The sequence below is a fragment of the Pteropus medius genome, unplaced genomic scaffold (assembly GCF_902729225.1).
Source record: "Pteropus medius unplaced genomic scaffold, Ma_sr-lr_union100, whole genome shotgun sequence".
In the NCBI taxonomy this organism is placed as follows: Eukaryota; Metazoa; Chordata; class Mammalia; order Chiroptera; family Pteropodidae; genus Pteropus; species Pteropus medius.
Genome location: NW_024352785.1, coordinates 4,367,218 through 4,388,186, shown reverse-complemented (window position 1 = coordinate 4,388,186; position 20,969 = coordinate 4,367,218). Strand labels below are relative to the sequence as shown.

General features: G+C 39.3%; 1 protein-coding gene and 2 pseudogenes across 1 annotated transcript in view; 2 read left to right on the top strand and 1 right to left on the bottom strand.

The window, feature by feature from the left end:
* FBXL17 (F-box and leucine rich repeat protein 17) overlaps positions 1–20,969 on the top strand; it is a 439,190-nt gene that overhangs the window by 412,252 nt on the left and 5,969 nt on the right. The window contains exon 8 of the mRNA XM_039848409.1: positions 4,294–4,436. Coding sequence (XP_039704343.1) covers positions 4,294–4,436 — 143 coding nt within the window. The remainder of the gene's footprint in view (positions 1–4,293; positions 4,437–20,969) is intronic.
* On the bottom strand, positions 3,048–3,166 carry LOC120591086 (uncharacterized; annotated as a pseudogene).
* LOC120591069 (uncharacterized) lies at positions 15,178–15,296 on the top strand (annotated as a pseudogene).

Here is a 20,969-nt window from a genome sequence, read left to right as displayed (position 1 = left end):
TAGATCCTTGATCATCATATAAGTGACTGAATTACAGCTTTTAATTTGTGTCACTTCTTAAAACTCAACTTTATTAGTTGCACTTAGCACATTAAAAAGTATATTAAAATTGCACAGGGGTTAGGAATTAGTCTTGCATAATTTGTCCCTTTTCAAGGCTCAATAAATATCATTGTAACGTGTCAACAGCCCCTGATGAAGGTGGTAATCATACATACATTTGCAGCCCAATCATCGCAGGTGCAGTCTATAGGTTCATGATCACCGATGGAGAGTAGACAGTTTAAGAACTCTAGCAGTGGCATAATGACTAAGTACTTATTTAATGCTCTCATTTGCCCAGAGCCTTTTATTTTTTAAAACCCTTTCAAGTTTTTTTAATTTTATATCAACTGCACCACTGTAGAACCCTTTGAGGAAATACCAAATAAATGATGACATTTGTTTAGTGCAAAGTCCCTTACATGTATTATCTCATTTGAGCCTCAGACCAACACTGTGAAGTAGGCAGGACATAGAGTCAATATCCCCATTATTCAGGCAATGAAGCCAAGACTCAAAAACGCTCAATGTCATCCTGAGGTCACACATCTACTATATTGTGAGGTGGGAAATGAATTTGAGACTATACCATACTACAGTTTTCACAGGTAGCTCATGAACAACAATGAAAAAATACCCAAAGGTAGGCTATAGTCACAGAGAGATAAGTTACTTAGTATATATTTTGGAATTTAAAGATTCTATTGGACCCCTATTTTACAGTCACAGGGTAAATACTTGGCTGTCCATAAGCTGTAATGTTTCATTCCTGATTGTGTTAAAGGGAAATACATCCTGAACACACACAAGCTCCTCTGCTGCCCTTGGTGCTGCTGCTATTGATAGAATGAGCACTGGCTTTGGAACCAACCAGACTACCTCAGTTTGCACCCTGATTCTGCCATTTATTAGGGATGGGGTCTTGATGAGATATTTAACCTCAGTTTTCTTACCTCTAAAATGGGTATTGTTCTTGCAGGCTATTGGAGGAATTAAAAATTCATCAGAAAGACTCCCTGGTGCTCTCACCCATCTAAATATTATTCTTCCAGTGATCAGTGCTACTAATCATTAAATAAATATTTCTGGAATAAATATTGCCACTTCCTTGTACTTGTTTTTATTTCAATGACCTGCAGCTCCCCTGTGCTTTCACATCGCTACTCTCACACATGCTTTTCCTTAGTCGGACATACTTGCCTTCCCTCCTTTGTTTTTCTAGAGAATCCTTACTCATCCCTCAAGACCTAGCTTAGCTCTTCCATGAGGGCTTCCATTATATCTCTCCTCCGCAGATGAGCGAAGGGATCCCATGCCGCCTTGACATGCCTTTGTAATAGACCTAAACGTGTAGTTATTGGTGTTTTCAACTAATATTTGTAAGAACAAACTCTATACTACACACATGCTAGATGCTGGGCATACAGCAGTGGACAGGAGCCGTCATTCTAATGGGGGAGGTGGGCCACAAAAAAATAAACAAATAATAACATTTTCAATAGCAATAAATGATAGGATGATCGGTTCTGAGATGACCTTCGACATGAGATCTAAAAAGCGAGCAGTTAAGAATGGGAAAACATGTGGGATGAGCATTGTATTGTGACTCTTGCTTGTTATTTCCCATTTCCACCTGACCCTCGCACCCCCACACCCGGTCAACTGGCCTCTGAGCTCTGTGGATCTATCCCTCATACTCAGCACAGGCCCCATGTGTAACCCCACAGTTCCACTCACAGGTAGTGCAGCGTATTAGAATTGCCAGGTGCCTGGCCCCACGATTCCGTTTTAGTAGATCTGATGTGCACCCAGGGCTGAGAACCAGCTCTCAGTTTATTATCCACTCCCCTGCTTACTATCTTGTTATGCTAGGAAAGTCATTCAATCTTTCTGCAATTCGGTTTCCTGATCTTTAAAATGGAGACAACAATAAGACTTCATAAGGTTTCTGTGATGATTAAATGAGATAATGCACCTAAAATTCTTAGCCCAGTGCCTAGCACATGGATGATCAATAAGTATTGGAGCGTGAGTGCTCGTGAAGTGTTTTATGAATAAATGAATGAGTTAAACAATAATAAAGTTTAATTCTTATTACTTCAGTAAATAGAACTATGTCAAAACAAAACCTGAATACCCTGATTAATCTTCAGTTATCTTATTTACTGTTTATTTTAATGTAGATAAGAAAGAAAAAATAGCAAACATCAGTGGTTTTTAATCCCTAGAATCCATAGCTATTGGCTCTTCATTTGCTCGTAAAGCAGCTTCTGAAAACTCATCATTTGATTTACCTTTTTCTGACTAGTGCAGGACTTTCATGTTCTAGCCTCAGACCTCAATAAAATATACAATCTACTGACCTGGGGCCATCCTACAACTTGTGCTTTGTCATCTTTTGAAATCATAGCCTGAGCACTTTGTATTGAAAGGCATTTCTTTTATGTATCTTCTATTTCATTTATCATAGGAGATCCTCAGGACATCGTAACCAATGAAAGTTATGAGACTACCAGAGATAAAAACAATTTTCTTAGGTCAGGGACACCAATGGGATTAACCTAGGATATTGCTTCTTCTACACAAAAATATCACCTAGACCATTCAGCAAACCTTTGGCAGACACCCTTGCACTGCTCCATGTCCTTAGAAAACTAAGTGCCAAAATAACATGTGCAAAGTTGAGAACATCTGCAGATTGGTGGCAGGAAGTTACAGGAATTTTTTTTTCCTTTATAGCATTTTCACTGGAAAACATTGGAATCATAATTATTGTTTTTATGAGCTTTAAATATCCAGCTTTGATACTTGAATGAATGGGCACAAGTTTTCTAGTAAATAAAAGATCACTGAGGTAATTAGCAAAGAGATTTTGACAAGGGTACTTTTCTGTGAGCTGTAAGAGTTAACACTTTTTTTTTTCTTTTTAGGCGAGGCAACCCTTGGTTGCCCTCACAGATTGCAAGGACCTCCTCAGTTTACAATCCCTTATTTTTCATTTTTCACTCCTACGGCACCTGGTCTTCCTAGGTGGTCTCCCATCCAAGTACTAACCAGGCCCGACCCTGCTTAGCTTCTGAGATCAGACGGGATTGGGCTTGTTCAGGATAGCATGGCCGTAGACTTTGAGTTGACACTTATTACATGAATAATTCACTCTGCTCATATCAATCTGGTCAATTGAGAAATATCTGTCCTTAATGTCACTGAAAGCAATTCATCACATCTTAGAATGAGGTAATAATTAGCAAACAGTTTCTTCTTCCTTTTTAATATGTGTGGCATTGTTTTCAGGGTTTCATTTACAATCCAATGCACCTAACTTATTCTGGCTGGAGTTATTGAAATCTGTTTTTTTGTTCCTCAGATGTAGAGTTGTGCACGTCTGTCAAATCGGAAGTCCATAGCAAAGAGCCACATTCACTGACTGGTTGCTCTGACAGGGTGATGAGTTATGGAGCAGTGATAAGTAGTGCACATCAAAGATTATGGGATAAGTGTCTGCACTTTAGTAGTGGTACAATGCTAAACAGTCAAAAAGACTAGAGATACTGTCATAGTTTTCAGATGACAAGTTTCATTTTATATGTTAATAGAAGGAAGACTTCTGATAGGTCGAGGAATTCACCATAACAAATGCATTCCTTTTACTGCACTCTAGCATGGCACCAATCAAATTCAACTGCTCTGTATAATGTACTCTTAATTCCTAAGAGTACCAAGAAGACTAATGTGAAAAATGTTATATACTCTTATATTTTGCAGATCATGAACAGATTGAAAAAGTTATGCCAATCGGTAAAGAAATTCATATGCAGTACAATGCACCTCAAAATGTTGTTTCCATGGGTTTTTCTTTAAAAAAAAAATTATTAACATTATCTTGGGTAAAGTTTAGTTACTACTTGAAATTTCCATAACATTATATGTGTCATTTATTTTAATTTATTCCTTCTGCAGATATGATTATTCGAGAGTACAGGTAACCTTGCAATGAGTAAAACTGATAAAAGGTTGTGTTCCAATGAAAGTGAAATCATGGAGGGATTATTCACTGTGCAGTAGGGTTTGTCATAGGCTAAGCTTTCCTAAAGCATTTCAAATTTAATTTAGTTTATAAACATTCATTTACACACAACATTTCGGGAACAAATTTAGTGAGGAAATGAGAGAAAGCGTCCTAATAAAGTAGAGATTCCTTACACTGCTAACATTTATGCTTGCTTGCTTTCTCTCTGTCCCTCCTTGCAGCACTGATAGCCATTGGGCGATATAGCATGACAATAGAGACCGTGGATGTTGGCTGGTGTAAAGAAATCACAGATCAAGGAGCCACGTTGATTGCGCAGAGCAGCAAGTCTCTGAGATATCTGGGGCTGATGAGATGCGATAAAGTAAGAGTTATCTTTTGAATTTGTTTTCTACATATCAGTGGAGTTAATAGCTTGGTATCGTATTCTTTCTCTCTCCCTATTATGTATGTGTGAATACACATATATACGTGTACTGTTACTGCTATACATTGTAAGATGTCTGGTTTTTAAAACTAACCTGAGATGATTTTTGCATTTCTCTGTTTAAAAATGAAAAAGAAATCACACTCACAGTCAGCTTAGATTTCAGCCTCCTATCCATGAGTCCATGGAACAGTTTATGTTTGTATGGCATGCCGCAGTGTGCAGGGTCAAACAGCAAAATTCTGTTCTGGGTTCCAAATTTCCTGCAACAGTAAGGTGAAAAGAACAGTACCAAATTGTTTTGTTTTTCGTAGTTTGAACTGTGTGATTTCATTGCTCAACACCTATGTATTCTGGGCATTTGGGAGCAAGAAAGGGCCAGTGTGGGGATATTACATGGGAAGTTAGCTCTTCCCACACTTAAGATATCACTTTTAGCACACGGTGAGATACGGTCCCAGGGGTCCCACTGAAAGTCTGTGGAGCTGGCCCAGAGACATGGGCATGAGTTTAGAAAACTGTACCATATTTTATACGGAGCCCTTTGAAAACTGAGAAGAAAGAAGACAAAAACCTGTATTGATCACCAGGCACTAGAGAAGTGCTTTCCCCTTTGTTACTTCTAAGTTTTGCCTATAACAAACCTAAAAAATAATATCTGTACTGTGAAGGGGAGAAAATGGAGGCTCTGAAAGACCAGGCACTGGCCCAAGGCCACTTGTCACAGATGTTACACCAGGTCTTCAGAGTCTGTGTCCAGTACTATGACACACCCTCGGGGCATCGCTAGGTACAAGGACTGCCTCCTTGGAGGGTATCCACCTCAGATACTTGCTCAGAAAATGCTGGCATCTGATAATAATTTACACATGTGTGCTACTTTTGCAAATGGTGATTAGGGACATTTCTAGCAAAAGAGAGTGAAACTAAATATATACGCCCTCTCGAAGGACATGCATTTTCTAAATGCAGCAAATTTGGGGGCAAATAGAAGAGTGGCCCAAATCCTTTGTGTGCTTTGTCATTTTTGTTAATTGACCTAGTTCTTTTCTCCAAGTGCTTTAAAATCTCCCCTTCTACTTAGGCCTTTGCCAGTTAAGTTATGATTAGAGAAATTGTATTATATATTGTCAGCCCAGCCTAGAAAGCTGACTGACTTTGTTACTGAACAACAGCACTGAGACCCAGGGTTGCAAGTCTCCCTCAGACTTCACTACCTACTAACCTAACACTACCGCTAACCTTTTAAAATGAAATTCTTTTAAAACATGTTCAAAGGTCCATAGTAGGCAGAGTTTTTTAGAAATATTTAATGATGACAGCAACGCTCCTCAGCTTCTGCCAGAAGGAACTGCTCCTTCAAGTACTACCTTACCAAGGACACCAAAAAGGTATGCGTCAGAATGGATGGATGTATCTACCATCATTCTTGGTAATCACCATATTTCTAGTCTATACTCTTTAGATTTGTTGAGATCAACTCCACCTAAAAAGATGAATTGTAAAAATGTATATTCCACCTTGTACAGGAGATTATTCCAGACTTATTGCTGACCATCAATTTGCTAATTCAAGAAATGGATCCTTTTCTACCCAAATACACGTTAGTTCCAAATGAGATGGGGAGGCTGTTCTGTTCGGTGGTATCCCTGAAAGTTTTAGCCCTTTCTCTCAGGTGGCCTCTGATTCCTTTCTCCAACCTGAGAGCTACTCTGAGACTGGATGGCTCTAGCGCCATGCGTCTGACCATAGCTTGCAACCCAGACTAGGGGATCCTGGGCCCAGTGTTGCTGCCTGGCTCCCTCAGGCTTAAGGCAGCTCTGAGCCAAGCACGAGAGGTTCTGTGAGGATGGAAGGAGTTTCCAAACCACACACAAACTGCAGGTAAAGGCTTGCATATAAAAAACCTGCTGGTTAGTTTAGTTGGATGGAAATCTAGAGTAAGTAGCTATTCAGCTTTCAAAATTTGTATTCTATCCATCTCTAGGTTTAAAAATTTTATCAAGATTCCAAGGAAGATTTAGGTAGCAAAGAAAAGAGGTCAGTGGTCGAAGGCATGGACTTTGGAGCCAGAATTTGGTTTTAAATCTGGCCTCTGTACTTAGTTGTGTCATCATAGGCAGTTACTTAACTCCTCAGTGCCTCTGTTTCCTCATTTGTAAAATGAGGATTATATAGTACATATCTATAGTAGAATCGTTGTGAGCATTTAAATGAGTGAACGCATACCAAGCTTTTAGAATAATGTTAGTCATATAAAATGCTCAGTGTTACTGATTATTATTATCATCGATATCATATAAGCCTGTGATTTTATATTTGAATTTCCAAATAAGACAAAAAATGTATTGCTTGCTACTCATTTTTAAAGGAAATTAAAAAGAGGAAAAAATTCAGAGATTTTGCCCTTTTACTTTTTGCTCACTTAAATTTAAAATTAATATTATTTTCTGTATAAAGATTCCAGTAATTATATTTTCTACACTCTTTATGAAGGAAAACTTATGCCTGCGTGGGACATGCTGTATTTTGGATTGATTTACTAACCCAGGCATAGGGATGAAGAAAGATTTGTAATGGGAGAAAAGGGTGAGTTGGAGATAAGACCATTTAAATAGGTAGGGAAACAAAAAGAAAGTAATAAGAAAAATAAGAATAGAAACAGGCAGGAATTATGATTAGAATGTGGAGACAAAGATTCACTATCTATCTCAATGTGCTCATCTACGCCAACAAAGAATTAAAGAACAAAATTAATTTGGGCCTCGCGTTCTTCTCCCTGTACCTTAACCAAGTCTGCTAACCTCTTATAACTCATTGAGTTCTCTTTCCCCTTTCTGCACACCAACTGGAGCCAAAGAAGTAGGCAAGATAATCTTAATGATCTGCCATTAACCCCTTGTCAGTGAGATTCTTGCACTGGGGAGAGATGGGGTTTGTGACATCTGTGTGTCCCAGGGCCTGTGTTCTGTGATCCTATGGTTCTGAGAAATATTGAAGTCTAGTTATGTTTTCTTTCACGTGTGGTCAGTTTCATTTGGGGCCACTTATAGTTAATTTGAAAACTATACCTTACCAAACTTATGATTTTTTCCTCACTTGAGCTTTTAAGGAATTGTAACAATAACTAAATGCATTGTATTTTTCGTGGGAAAAAGTATTTTTCCTCCATCTCTTTCTCTCATTAGGTAAACAAAGAACAAATGAGAAACATTAAATGTATTCTTTGCAGATGAAAGCAACATGTACTTAGATTATCAGACAGTGTCTAAGTGGAACTGCAGTAAATTTGTTTGGCTGTAACACTGGTGACTCCTAGGGAGGAGTCCTCCAGCCATTTGACAGATGCAGCATTCCCCTGCGCACTTGTAAAATTAGGAAGTGCATTAAGAAGCCCCTGTTCGAGTAGCTTTTCTGATTGCTGGATGGATAAGCATGTTAGAGGCATTACTTTGGGTTTTGAAGCTGAAGCCGCTTAATCTCCTAAACTTTAGTGCATTGTAAGAACCAAGAGAAGAAAACGCTGTGTGAGACGGCTTTGATGAATTGGGGTGAACTTATATTCTTAAAGACTGTTCAAAGGCTTACTTGACCTTGGGAATTAGAGTTGACCCGAAATCACCTATCAACTTAACACACATTTACTTGGTGATTTAGTTAAAACTACTTGTACAATCAAGGGGACTCTCTAATAAGAGCAATATGTTTACTCTGCTTTCCGCAATTATAAATAGTGGCTTTGGTCGTGGAAATCATTTTCACAACTTTAGTGAATTCTAGATTCTGTATAGATGTATTTCTTCTAATGTGATATTTTCCCCATTTCTTACAAGGCCATTTGGATGGAGAACAAAACTGAACAAGGCAAAAAAAAAAAAAAAAAATTAATGGAAAAGCTGTAGGGCAAATGGAAATGCAGTGTTCAAGGTTAATGAAAAATATTTGGGGTAACAGGGTTGATGAAAAGGGAGGGAGCCCGGTGGCATGGCATCGGCTGAGAAACCAGACCTCGCCAGAGGCGGCCTGGCTGGTTTGGGAAACCTCGGTGATAAAATGTCTTGGTGGAAACCTCCGCAGTATGTGTTAATACAGAAGTTTGGAGACAGAGGGCCTGAGTTATGAGCAGCGAATAACATCATAAATGTAGCAATATGCCAAACCCTTGTGAAAAGCAGTTGGATGGAGAAATGCTGAAGCTTTTAAAAGCTCCCTTTCACTTACTTTTTTTTTTTAACTTCATGCAGAACTAATTTTATACACTGTTCATTTGATTTGAAAATGCCAGCGTCTGGGGTATCATTAAAGAGCGTTATTGAGGGAGCCACTCTTGGCAAAGCATTTTGCTTAAAATGCTTATTAGTTCTTATGTCCCTGCAGTGTTGTAGACAGGACCAAGAAAGTACACCTCCGTTTACCTAACTCCCCTCCTCTGCCTTCCTCCGGAGCAGGTAGCTGCCCCTCCCTGGCCGGCAGAGGCTCCAGGAGGGCCACGGAGCCATGTTACTTAAGGAAAAGACATAAATAGATTTTGAAAGGTCCACCCCAATGTCCTATGACCAAAGCCCCTTGGAATTTCTTTGATTTCTAGTTGACATAAATTAGAATTACACAGGCGTGAAGAGTCCGCCCAGAAAAGATCAGAGAGGCTGCTGGGGGAGGAGAGCGCCTCTGTGTGATCCTATTGATTATCCCCGCTGCCTTCAGGCCAGGGGTCTCTGCAGAGGCTGACTATTATTGATCCACACCCTGGAAATAATCAAATTACTTCATTTCTCATCAAACTGCCATTGCCAAGACCTTTCTCCTCACCCGCCCCAATTCCTGAAGTACTTAGCTGAGGAGTGAAATAGATGATTTTTTAAATAAGAAATTATTTCTCGAGGTTGTAGGAAATCTTTGTTTTTACACAAGTTCCTCATTTAAATGCTAGAGAAATTTCATTTAATCAAATCAATGAGAAGCCAATACAGAAAGCAACTAATAGAAACCAGTCAGCTCTTTAAAGGCAGGAATCTGCTTTACAACCTTGAAATACCAGGAGCCAACTTTTGTGTGCCCGATGCAATGTAAAAATACTCGGGAAAAATTGACCACTGCATTTTTCAGGAAGTAATTATGGTAAGAGAAAGCCTCAACAACCTAAATATTTCTGTGGAGAAAATGGAGTTTTTATCAGCTTGTTTGGGAACCATAAGCAGGAAAGCCCTATGGGGAAAAATAATATAGGACTCTGTAACTAATATACAGAACTAACTGGAAAAATCAGTTTAAGGGAAAATAATTTGTGGGGCTCTGTGTCCAGGACTGTTTTGGTAGCAATCCAGCCATGAAACAAAGTGTGTACCTGCCGGGACTGCCCCCTCCCCCGCAATGTACACACAGCTGTTTCCACATTGCCCATAGCCAAAATCTCAGACTGAATATTTATGCCTTATCAAAGAAAATAATGATAAAAACAAGACATTCTCTTCTAATAAGGCAAGAGTGGTCTGATTGTATCAGATCGTGAAATCCTAGTTTGTGCGCAATGTAACCATTACATGAATAGCCCACAATGCCATGGTCTCCAAAAGAAAGGGAAGATGAAAAATGAACAGAGGGAGTGGCTCAGGCTCTAAAATCTGAACTTAGGTCCTTCGCTTGAAGTATCAGTCTTGTTCCTTTTGCTGATAAAACAGTTTCTCCAGGTGATTTTCACATAGGAGTACTTTAAAACACATTTTACAACCCTCTCCTGATTATTCCTGGTAATTGAAACAGGGAAAAACACATCAGCTGAAATTCAGAGGTTAGCACTCAACCTCATTTTAGCCAAGTGTTCCCATCTCTTCTTCTAACCCTATTCACCTGAACTGCTATGTAGTGGTGACCGAAAGGCCTTTCCTGCGTTTATATATTAAACCAAGAAAACATTGGCATAGAGCTTAATGGCAGAGGTTTAACTGGTGAGCATAAGTAGTTTTCAAATTCTGCTTCTATCACTTTACTGTCTGTGAGACTTTGGACAACTTAATCTCTAAAAGCCTCGGTTTCACCGTCTGAAAAATGGAGATATTTACCCCATCGAGTTGTTATGCGATTAAATAAGATATAGCAATAAAACACTTAGCCCAAAGTCATGGACACTGGAAGTACTCAATAAATGTCAACTATTATTATTATCGTTTTTATTCATGTTTACATACCTGCTTCAGAATCTTGTATCTGATGTTTAACCATGATATGAACCACCTGGTTTGTAGTATCCTAGCCATGGATATAAATTTACATGCTAAGATCTTACAAAGAAAATCTAGACCCCTGAGACTCAGACAGCCATTCTAAAAAAAACAATAGAATCCATTTTTTTTTTTTAATAGTAAAGATGCATTAAATTAGTCAAACTTATAGAGGAAGAAGAAACCTAGAGACCAGCAGGTCTCAGTTCTTCCTTCTGAACAGAGAGAGTAAAGATTTGCCAAGTCAGACAGCCAGTCAGTGTCTAGGCTGGGACTTACTGGTTAGTTTCTTCAGGAAAGTCGACATCTCCCTAGAACCTTTTAAGGGAGGCTGCAAATAGCTGCTTGTTTTGCTCACTTCTGTTATGGGATTGAAGTGTAGTGAAATTGTTTTTGTTTTTGTTTAAAAAAAAGTAAAAGGGAAGGAGAAGGCTTAGTGTTCCCCAAATGCCATGGAATGTTTTGTTGGAGTTTGCCTGAAGGCACCCTGGAGCATCATTGCTTTGCAGTAAATAATCTCCTTGGAACTTTGATTTGGCTTAAGTAATTATATGAAAGAATTAGGTTGCAGGATCATATTATTTTTCAAATTTAGAAATAGAAAAGGTAATAGCAGTTTCTTAACAGAGTTCAGATTAGATCTCAGAACACCTAAGCACCTGACTTCACAAAGTAAAAACAAGGGTGGACCACGGTGGCTCAGGAGACTGAGAGACTGCTGCCCATTGAGAAGGAACCAGCATAGCCTGCACATGAGGCCCAGGTTTTCAAGGCCTGCCATGCTGGGCCTAGTGAAAATTTTGCTTGGCAAGTCATTTTTCAAAGAGGAAACAAAAACTGTCTCCTTAATTTTTATCATATATTTTATTCATTTATTCAAGAAGTATCAGTTGAGCTTCTTGCTATGTTCCAGTCACCATGATAAGTGACAGGTCAAAAAAAAAAAAACTGAACAAAATAGAGATCCTACCCCATGGAGCTTCCGGCCTCCTGGGAGAGATAGACAAGCAAATGGGCAAATAAAATACTGTTAGACTGCAAATTAATTTTCAAAAACAACACCCAGAATTATATTTCTTCTGTATAAAGAACCTCACTTAGGTCCCACATCTGCTTTCAGCTAGGGTCCTCTAGAGCAGGGTTCTCCATCCTCCAGGCCATGGACTGGTTCTGGTCTATGGCCTATGAGGAACCAGGCTGCACAGCAGGAGGTGAGGTGCCAGCGAGCAAGCAAAGCTTCATCCATATTTGCAGCCACTCCCCAGCGCTAGCATCACCGCCTCAGCTCCACTCAGATCATCAGCCAGTAGATTCTCATAGGAGCACTGGTCCCTGGTTCCAAAAAGATGGGGGAGTCGGGGAGCATTGGTCTAGAGTCCTATTTTTCTGCCACTCTACTATTAAGTTCCTAAAAGGGATGGACTATGAACATTTGTCTTTAGTTTTTCACTGCTCCTTACAACCTATTTCCATTCTCATCATGCCACTGCTTCTTCTCTTTCAAGGTCACCAGTGACTTCTGTCACCAAATCCAGTGGCCACTTCTCTGTCCATAACTTGCTTCATCTCTTAGCAGCTACATTCATGTGATAACCATTTCCTCCTTTGTGAGATGCTTTTCTCTTGTCTTCCCTGTCATCATGCTCCTGGCTTTTCTATTTTTATGTCCCCTACTGCTGCTCTGTGCCTCCATTTCCTCATCTGTAAAGTGGAAATTTAAAAAGCACCTATCTCAAAGGCTATTGATAAGATTAAGTGAGTTAATATGTGTAAAGATCCTTACATGAAGTAAGCGATAAATATTAGCTCTTAATTTATTGTGGTTGTTATCGCTTATATTTTTCATCCCCATCACTCTCCTTCTCATTAGAATATAAGATCCATGAATTTCTCCTTCTGTGTTATATTGCCAGGCCCTACCACAGTGGCTGGTATATAATAGTTGCTAAACAAATATGTATCGGATGATGGAAGGACAGATGAATGGATGGGTTGGATTATGTCTCCCATCTGCATTCTGCGTAGCCCCAAGATTCCAAAGAGGTTCCTCAGAGCCTGTGGCTAGGAGGGCAGGGTGCCTGCTCCTTGCACCTAACATCAACCAGAGCAACTCCGTTTTTATTGTTTTATTTATTTTATTTGGTTTATTTATTTATTTAATATTTTGGTTTGCAGAAGTATTGTACAGTTAAAAGCAAGTTTGAAAACATCAGATCCCATTGCCTCTTATTAATGTGTTAGATTATAATAAGTACTTAGACAAAGGGGAATAAATAACTGATTAAGAAAGATGACACCTTGGATTTAATTTCAGTTTCATGTAACTGGGGAATTCTGAGTGTAGTTGAAAGCTCCTGGGGTTCAAGATAGTCACAGAGTTTAAGCAGCTGATATGTGGTTGGACTTACCACCCTTCAGAAGCTAACTCCAAAATGCTTTGATTTACGTAGTCTCTCTTTTAAAAACCAAAAATATTACTTGTTTTTAGGGTTTTTCTTTTTAATCTACAGATTTACAGATCACTTTCATGCAGAACAAATTTTTTCTGATAATGAATTTGTTTTGGGAAACAAGTCAAATCCATAAAATCTACCTGATAGAGTCTGCAGTTTTAGGAAGAAGTTTTTTCATCAGGCGTCCACTGGTAATTACCACTGCCCTAGGCTTTATATCAGTAAGAAAATAAAAACTGAAATCAAGAAAGCCATTAAGCACAAGAGAAAGCACATTTTTTTAGTTCTGAGAGTTTTCTCCCTCAATTGTGTTTTTCGGCTTAATTTTGCGAGTTTAATTTAGAAACACCCAGATGTGTTTCCATAAATACATTGTACTTACCACTCAGTGACTACATTAATTATCTTATTAGGGCCCAGCTTTTCTCAAATAGTCGATCTTTTGCTGAAACATTTAGAGCACTACAGACAACTCCCCAAATGGCATTCTCCATCCTTGTGTCTCACACATGTCTTTTTTGGCTTTCATCTGCACCGCACTTGTAAATAAAAAATAAAAAAAAAAGCAAAGATTTGCAGGACGGGTCAATTCCATGGCTATCAGTTTGTAGCCTCGGAATGGCCTATGCAAGGCTGACCACCCAGAGCTTACACTTGGTTTGAAACATTCTTCTTGGTGGAGGATTGCTTGGTGAAACAGGAAATGAAAATGTCACTAATTTTTCTCTCTGGCAGTCTGGTTATCAGACTCCATTCACACTAATCTCTAATTAGAGGCTTCCGGTTGGTGAGCCCCAATTCTCACTTAACACTGCAGGCATTTTTGTGATCCCCATCCTCCCTGGTCCTTTGCTGCTTTCTCACTATGCTAATTCAAGTGAATAGAAGCAGTGCTGGTGTTAACAGGCAACCCACATTTCATGAAAAAGAGACAGCATGAAGCCAGGCCTGTTGTGATATTGACAGAGCATAGCACTTCCAATCATTGCGGATTCTGAAATGGAATGACTACATTTGACAAAGTTGACTGAATTTATGAGCCAGCCCCTGTCAGGTTCATTGCATTCTCAGTATCTATCTCTTTCCGTGTTTTGAGATTTTTAGATGAGTGTTTTGCCTCCCAAGAGTAATATTTCTTATTTCAATATTAAAAAAATATATCCTTAAAGGCCTCAGACTATGAGTATGAAGTTTATGCATGAGGCATATTATTTCGTGTGGATGGCCTGTAATCAACTGACGCCCGTAGTTAGGCTCCAGTAAGATAATCAACTTTTCTCAAATTTATAATAAGTACTTAATCATGGTGAGACCTCTCCTCCTGCCTCAGGGTGGCCCCTTGAGGAAGCAATAAGTGCATATGAGAACTGCGTTTAGGGAGATTTTTCCTTCCGTGAGCTGTTGGGAAGGTCAATTAGTGGTCTCCTTTAGCTACGTCCAACTAGAAATCTGAGACCAATGCTGAAGGAGAAGAAACTAGTCTGTTTTTACCATATTCAAAGAATATACCTTTTATTTCAGTAAGTGATTAATATTTTGGGGGGGAGAAGATGGACTAATAAGCTGTAGGAGTAAGTCTCTTTTCTCCAGAGATCCCCTGACTCGGAGCTCAATGTGGAAGGCAGCACAGCATGCGGATGAGCACTCGTTTTCTTTCGGCAATCTTAGTTCAGATTTTGCCTTCAGATTCCCAAGTGCAGAAATCATCTGCATACTCTAGAGGCTTGTCAGCTGGAAGCTTTAGACCAGCAGGTCTCAACCTGAGCTGCATCTGAGAATCTCCTAGGAGCTTTCAAAAGCACTGATGTCTGTCTGGGTCCCACTCCTCCAAGATTCGGATATGGTTTGTCTGGGATCTGGCCTGGGCATTGGGATTTTTAAGATTCCCCAAGTGATTCTAATGAGCACTTGGGCTGAGAACCACTGTGTTTTTGTTTGTATTCTCAGTTGCAAACACAGTTTAATTCATCCCACATCAATAAACATGTATCGAAATTTGTTATATGAGTCTACGGCCATGCCACCCTGAACGTGCCTGATCTCGTCTGATCTCGGAAGCTAAGCAGGGTCAAGCCTGGTTAGTACTTGGATGGGAGACCTCCTGGAAATACCGGGTGCTGTTGGCTTAAAAAAAAAAATTGTTACATATGATTCAATATGGGTTCATGGAGAAAGACCTGGGTATCCTGAATATGACTGAGAAAGGAAGAGGAAAAGAAGGGAATGAGAAATTTCCTGCAGAATAAAGAAAAAACGAGCAGCTAAGGCAATCTAGCTCACACCTAGAATCATTTTCATGGCCCATACCGAGCTAGAGAAGACCCTTTCCCCTCATTGTGGGCTCTGCCTGCAGCCCGTTCATGCCTGTTGAGTTACTGCTTTATCCTCCTCCAGACTGCTAGCAAGCTTAGCCTTGCCACGAAAGAGAAGGAGAAAGAGGTGAGGTGAGAGATTGTAAAAGTGGTGCCAAATTCCTGGTGTCTCAGACCTCAGAGCTCTAACCATAGAGAAACATCACCAGGATATGGCATGTCATCTAGACATGGACGTGAGAAGTCTTGCCACAAAGGGAGGTAAAAAGAATCATAAGAATCTACCTAGGCCTGCAGAGAGCCGGTGCATGCTATTGGCTCAGCAAGGTTCTAGAAAGAAAAATCAATGTATTGTCTGCTCTTTTATGTTTTTTTTTTAGTGTCCTATTTAAATATTTTAAAGTGCATTTAGATAACTCATCTCATTTACATACAAATTTGAGGTATTGCTCAAATCCACATTACCCTTATTTTACCCATTTTAATAGGTGCCCATCTTGGGGCCAGTGGGCACTTGCTGAAAGAGCAGTTGGATCTCATCTGAATACGCATTGTCCGGGATGACTTTTACTGGCACCTGGTGAATGCCAGGTTTCACAGATAGCCAGTGCAGCTTCACAGAGAGCAGAGGAAAGCAGAGAGAAGCAGACTCTGGAGGCATATTGCCTGAGAGACAGCACTCTGCCTCTGGGCCGCCAGGAGTCAGCCTCTGGGGCTGTTAGCAGTGAGTGACATTGCCCAGGGAGCCTGTGAAGAATGACAGACCAGCAGTGAGGGCAAGAGCCCTGAATTAGGAGGTAGGAGCTGAGTGTGCTATTTGTGACACCTTCACAGACATACTGTGGGCTCCCTGCTTTTCCCACCTGCAGATAAGGGCATCCATTTTCTTTACCAACCCACAGACCTCCTCAGAGAAGTGCTATTTGAAAAAAGACCTTACTTTAGTTGTACACTTGAGTGTGTTAGATGAGCTGGAGAAACATTGGCTTTCAAGGTAAAGGACAGATTAATTGTTTTATTCTGGCTTATGAGCCGGTTTCCTTTCATCCCTGAAAAATATGTGTATATTTAGTGCATGTGGTACACGGGCCCATGCCTCTTTGTCTTTCAGAAGTGACACCACTTAAGTGTCACTTCTTTTGGGAAGCCCTTTCCAACCCTCCTGGAGAAGATCAGGTGCACACTAAGTTCTCCCGTCCACAGAACCTGCACTTCCCCTAGAAAGCACTCCTTAGGATTTGCTGTTGCTGGTTTCATTGTTCATTTTCCCTGCTCTAAGAGTGTGGGGACCATGTCTGTCAGCCACCTTACGTTTGGGACACAGAAAAACCTTTTGATGGGTGGGGAGAAGAGAGGAAGCAATGCAGTTCATGGCATGGAGCAGTTGGCCAAAAGGCCCCTGGTTAGTCTTACAGCTCCATCATGTTTCCACAGCTCCATGACAGAATGTTCTGTAGGCCAAGTGAGGTCCACTGTAGTTTCTTTTCTCACCAAGCAGCTATGTTAAAGAGATTGTAAAGGACTTTGAAATGTATTTATATGTAAACTGCAATCATTTTTCTTAATGCTAGCTGGAAAATGAATGTCAGTGAAGCTGTGTGACCCGGTGTGAAATACTAATTCTATCTGAGCCACAGTTCATCTGTAATAAGGGTTGTTAATGCTTAGATGCCTGGAAAATAGTAGATGCTTATTAAATATTTTTTCCCTTTCCTTCCTCCTCCATTCTCGGTGGAATATGGACATACTTTCATTTTGCCTTATTAGCCATTTGGATGAAAAATTAACAAATTATTTTCAAGTATTTCACCAAAATAAGCCATGCTGAAGAGAAAAAAAATGTGTTTGATTTATCCCCTGCCACATGAGAGCCTGATACTGATGAGCACAGTGTTTCTCAGTGAGGAGCACAGGGCAAGTTTGGTTGGAGAACTTTTCCTCCTCTGAGACTATACCATCCTGTTGCAGTGTTATCAACATGCTCCCTAGGGCAACAAATGTCAAACACCACGGCGACAATGAAATCAACAGCAATAACAACAAAAAGGCCCTCAGATTTCCATTTGCACCCAGGTAGCAGTGAAGGTTTGTGGAATTCCTGAAGCCCAAAAAATAAGAATAACATTGATTTGATTCAGATCTGTCCACAACTTCTCCTGTGCTACTAAGTAACTGTGACATCAGAAGGGACCTGAAATGTCACAAAATTTCAAAGTCTTCTCTGGGGCCCTCCTGGGCCTGCCACCCTGAGCAGGCTGCTGATGCTGCAAGCTAAAATGCTAAATCTTCTGTACCATGTGGGCTTTTGCAAGGTTTTGGAAACCAGCTCATGTCCAGTGGCCATTAGCATGTTTCTCAGTATTACCCCGCTGATGTACTAATCATTGATCTCCAATAAGGAAAGGTGCCATCAATTAATCTGAAGTCTAGCCTAGTCATTTCCTGAGTATTGCCTGACAGCCACATGACCCAGCAAAAATTGCTGAGTCACCATCATGAGCTGCTTTGGTCTACTGTACAAAATTGTTGGAAACCCAGGAAAGGTGTATCTGGAACTCTTTCATCTGACCTGGTGATATCAGATGGAAGGGACAGTAGCACAAAGAATCCAAAGGATGAAAGGAGTTTGGAGCTGCCATAATGTCAAGACTTTAGAGACTGCTACCACTCTAGCTGGGACAGTCTGGGAACAAGGTGAGCTTTCCTTCACAGTCTCTGATGCAGTACTGTTTATTTACTCAGTACGTACTCATTTAAACAACTGCTATATTAATTTAGCCAACAAGTATTGATTATTCACTCACCACTAGGCATTTTCTAGACACTAGGGGTTTGGTGGCAAACAGAAACGACCAAAACTCTTGTCTCATGGGCTTATATTCTAAGGGACAAGAATATGCCAGATAGTGTGTATAAGGCTGAAAACAAAGAGATGACTACAGTACTCCTTCTTGTCAGGGAACTTATGGTCTAAGTATAATGTAATACATTTTATTGTTGTTGGTATTTTAATTAGTGTTCACTTTTTGCATGGATGCTTTCTCCCTCCATCAAAAAAAGAAAAAAAAAATTAGCGATTTTTAGTGGTTTATAGGCATACCTCAGAGAAACTGCAGGTTTAGTTCCAGACCACTGTAATAAAGTGAGTATCACAATAAAGCAAGTTGTAATCTTTTGCTGGTGGAGGGTCTTGCCTTCAATTTGTAAAAAAAACACAACATCTGTGAAGCTCAATAAAGTGAAGCACAGTAGAACGAGATGTGCCTGTATTATATTCCTGTGTGGTTTTAATAGACTCACGTGTCAAATATTTACCCCCAACAAGAAACATGTCCTATTTTAAAACACGAGTCAAAGAAGAAATAAGAATCGCTTAATATAAATGGTTTCTTCAGCAAATTTTATCAGAAATTGTTTTTTTGAACAATAGGTATCATCAAGGAGATAATTCGGGCTTAGGCTTACACTTATCTGGAACCTTCTGGGGAAACTTTTCATATGGAGGTAAAGAAACGGTGTGATGGTCTTAGATAAATTAGTTCAACTGAATCTCGAAAATTCTGAAGGTGCTCTCCTCATCCTTCCATAATAGCAGCAATAATAGAATGAAACTATGGTGTGATTTACCTTAATTAACACAGCAATTTGCTCACATTTTCAAAAAGTGCTAATACATGTTAACTCAAAATAGATTAAAATACCAGACAAATTGCTACTATCTTAAAAAGACTTATAATAATTTTGAAAAAGTAAATTATGGTTATACAGTCTTTGGAGAGAACTATAAAATCCAATCTTTCTTATATTTAAAAAAAAAAAACCCATGGTACATGCTTTTCTCCCTTTAATCAGAGTAATTTCTTCAAATGATACCGCTGCATATTTCTTTAGGAAGATACAGTGCATTTTTCAAATCTCATGTGTAGTATAGGAGTTGCCATTGATAGTTTTTAGCAAGAGGAAAAGAAATTGCATACAGAAAACTGGGGATCATGGGGAAATTTTTTAAAATTCATCTTTAATGTTTTTTTATATTACATACATTTTATGAGTTGGAACAGAGAACAGTTCTTTTTATTCGTGCAAATGGAGTTGTGTATGACAAAATGTCTGCAAAATTCGTATGTAGGCGTAATGATTTAAAATGACGTGGACCCTCCCGATGTCTTACGCCGAACTCCTTCTCTAAGGCACCAAAACGCTCATAGAGTCTATACAAAGGGATGAGCATAATTTGTACTTCTGAGTAAATGACTTTAGTATAAAACTTGTCACAATATATAGCCAGGGGCACTATAAGTAAAAGAAAGAACTTTCCCTAGTGGGAGCACATGTATTTCCTTGAATAACTTCTACCCAACAAAGCTCTAAAATGGAATACTTGAATTTCCCCCACTGTTTTGTTTTCTAGAATTTACAGAGCACAGTTAGCAAAAAAGATTGCTTCGAAGACACCTTATATCCACAGAGGATTACCAGTACCATGTTTCCTACAGCAGTACAAAGCCAAAGTACTGTCTATTCTTGCCCAAAACCTATGAAAGCCAGAGAATTAACACAGTCTATATTTTCAAGTATAGGTGTAGCTTATCTTTATATAAGAGAAATAGGAAAATTGAATTTTGATAAATAAAAGGATATATAAAACACATTAAGAGAGCTGACAAAATAAGTTAACCCTACCATGAAAGCCTTTACTAAAGTAAACAATTATTCTCTTATTTACATACTTCATAAATCCATACCTTCGTGTATCAAGTTTGCATAAGATGAATTATATTTCTTCCTGCAAAATAGTTATCAGATGGAGATATTTTCTTTTTTCAAAATTGGACCTCCAAAGCAAATTGCCTATTAACCCTAGGTGTAAAACTTTGTACAGGCTCTTGAGTGGTTTAGAAAAGATGTACTGTGGAAGACGTCCCCATCTTTATGTTTTCCCTTCTCCATACTTTGTTTCATCTATTTTTAGTTAGTTGTTCCTTGCATGTTAAGTGTCTTGGAGCATGTTTACTTCCTTCATAATGTGGTACAGGTTTTCTGAGGGTTCTCTCTGACCAAGTGACTTCAGCTCTCCCTTAGTGAGATCTACATCCTTCTGGGTTTGTTAGGAGGGAAGAAGGTAACCTAACTGTTGCATGGGGAACATCAGGTAAAGAAAAGGGAGGATTTCCAGAGAATGGATCATTGAAAGCCTGGAGCGTGTTATTAAAGAAAGTTCTGGAATCTCCTCCAGAGAGCATTAAGATAAAATTGATTCTTGTATATGAAGCAGAAATTAAAGGTTACTTCTTGCTCTGTGATTATTTTATTTTGAAAGTTATAACTTACATTATAAAGGTTTATTTCTGAAATATCTCAGGAGTAGAAAAATACTGAGCATCACTGTAGAGAATTGGTCGCCTTAACATGTTGTTAATTAACTCATACATTTGACAACCGTGCCTACTGTAATAATAAGAGCTACCATTTGGGGACCTTTTTTAG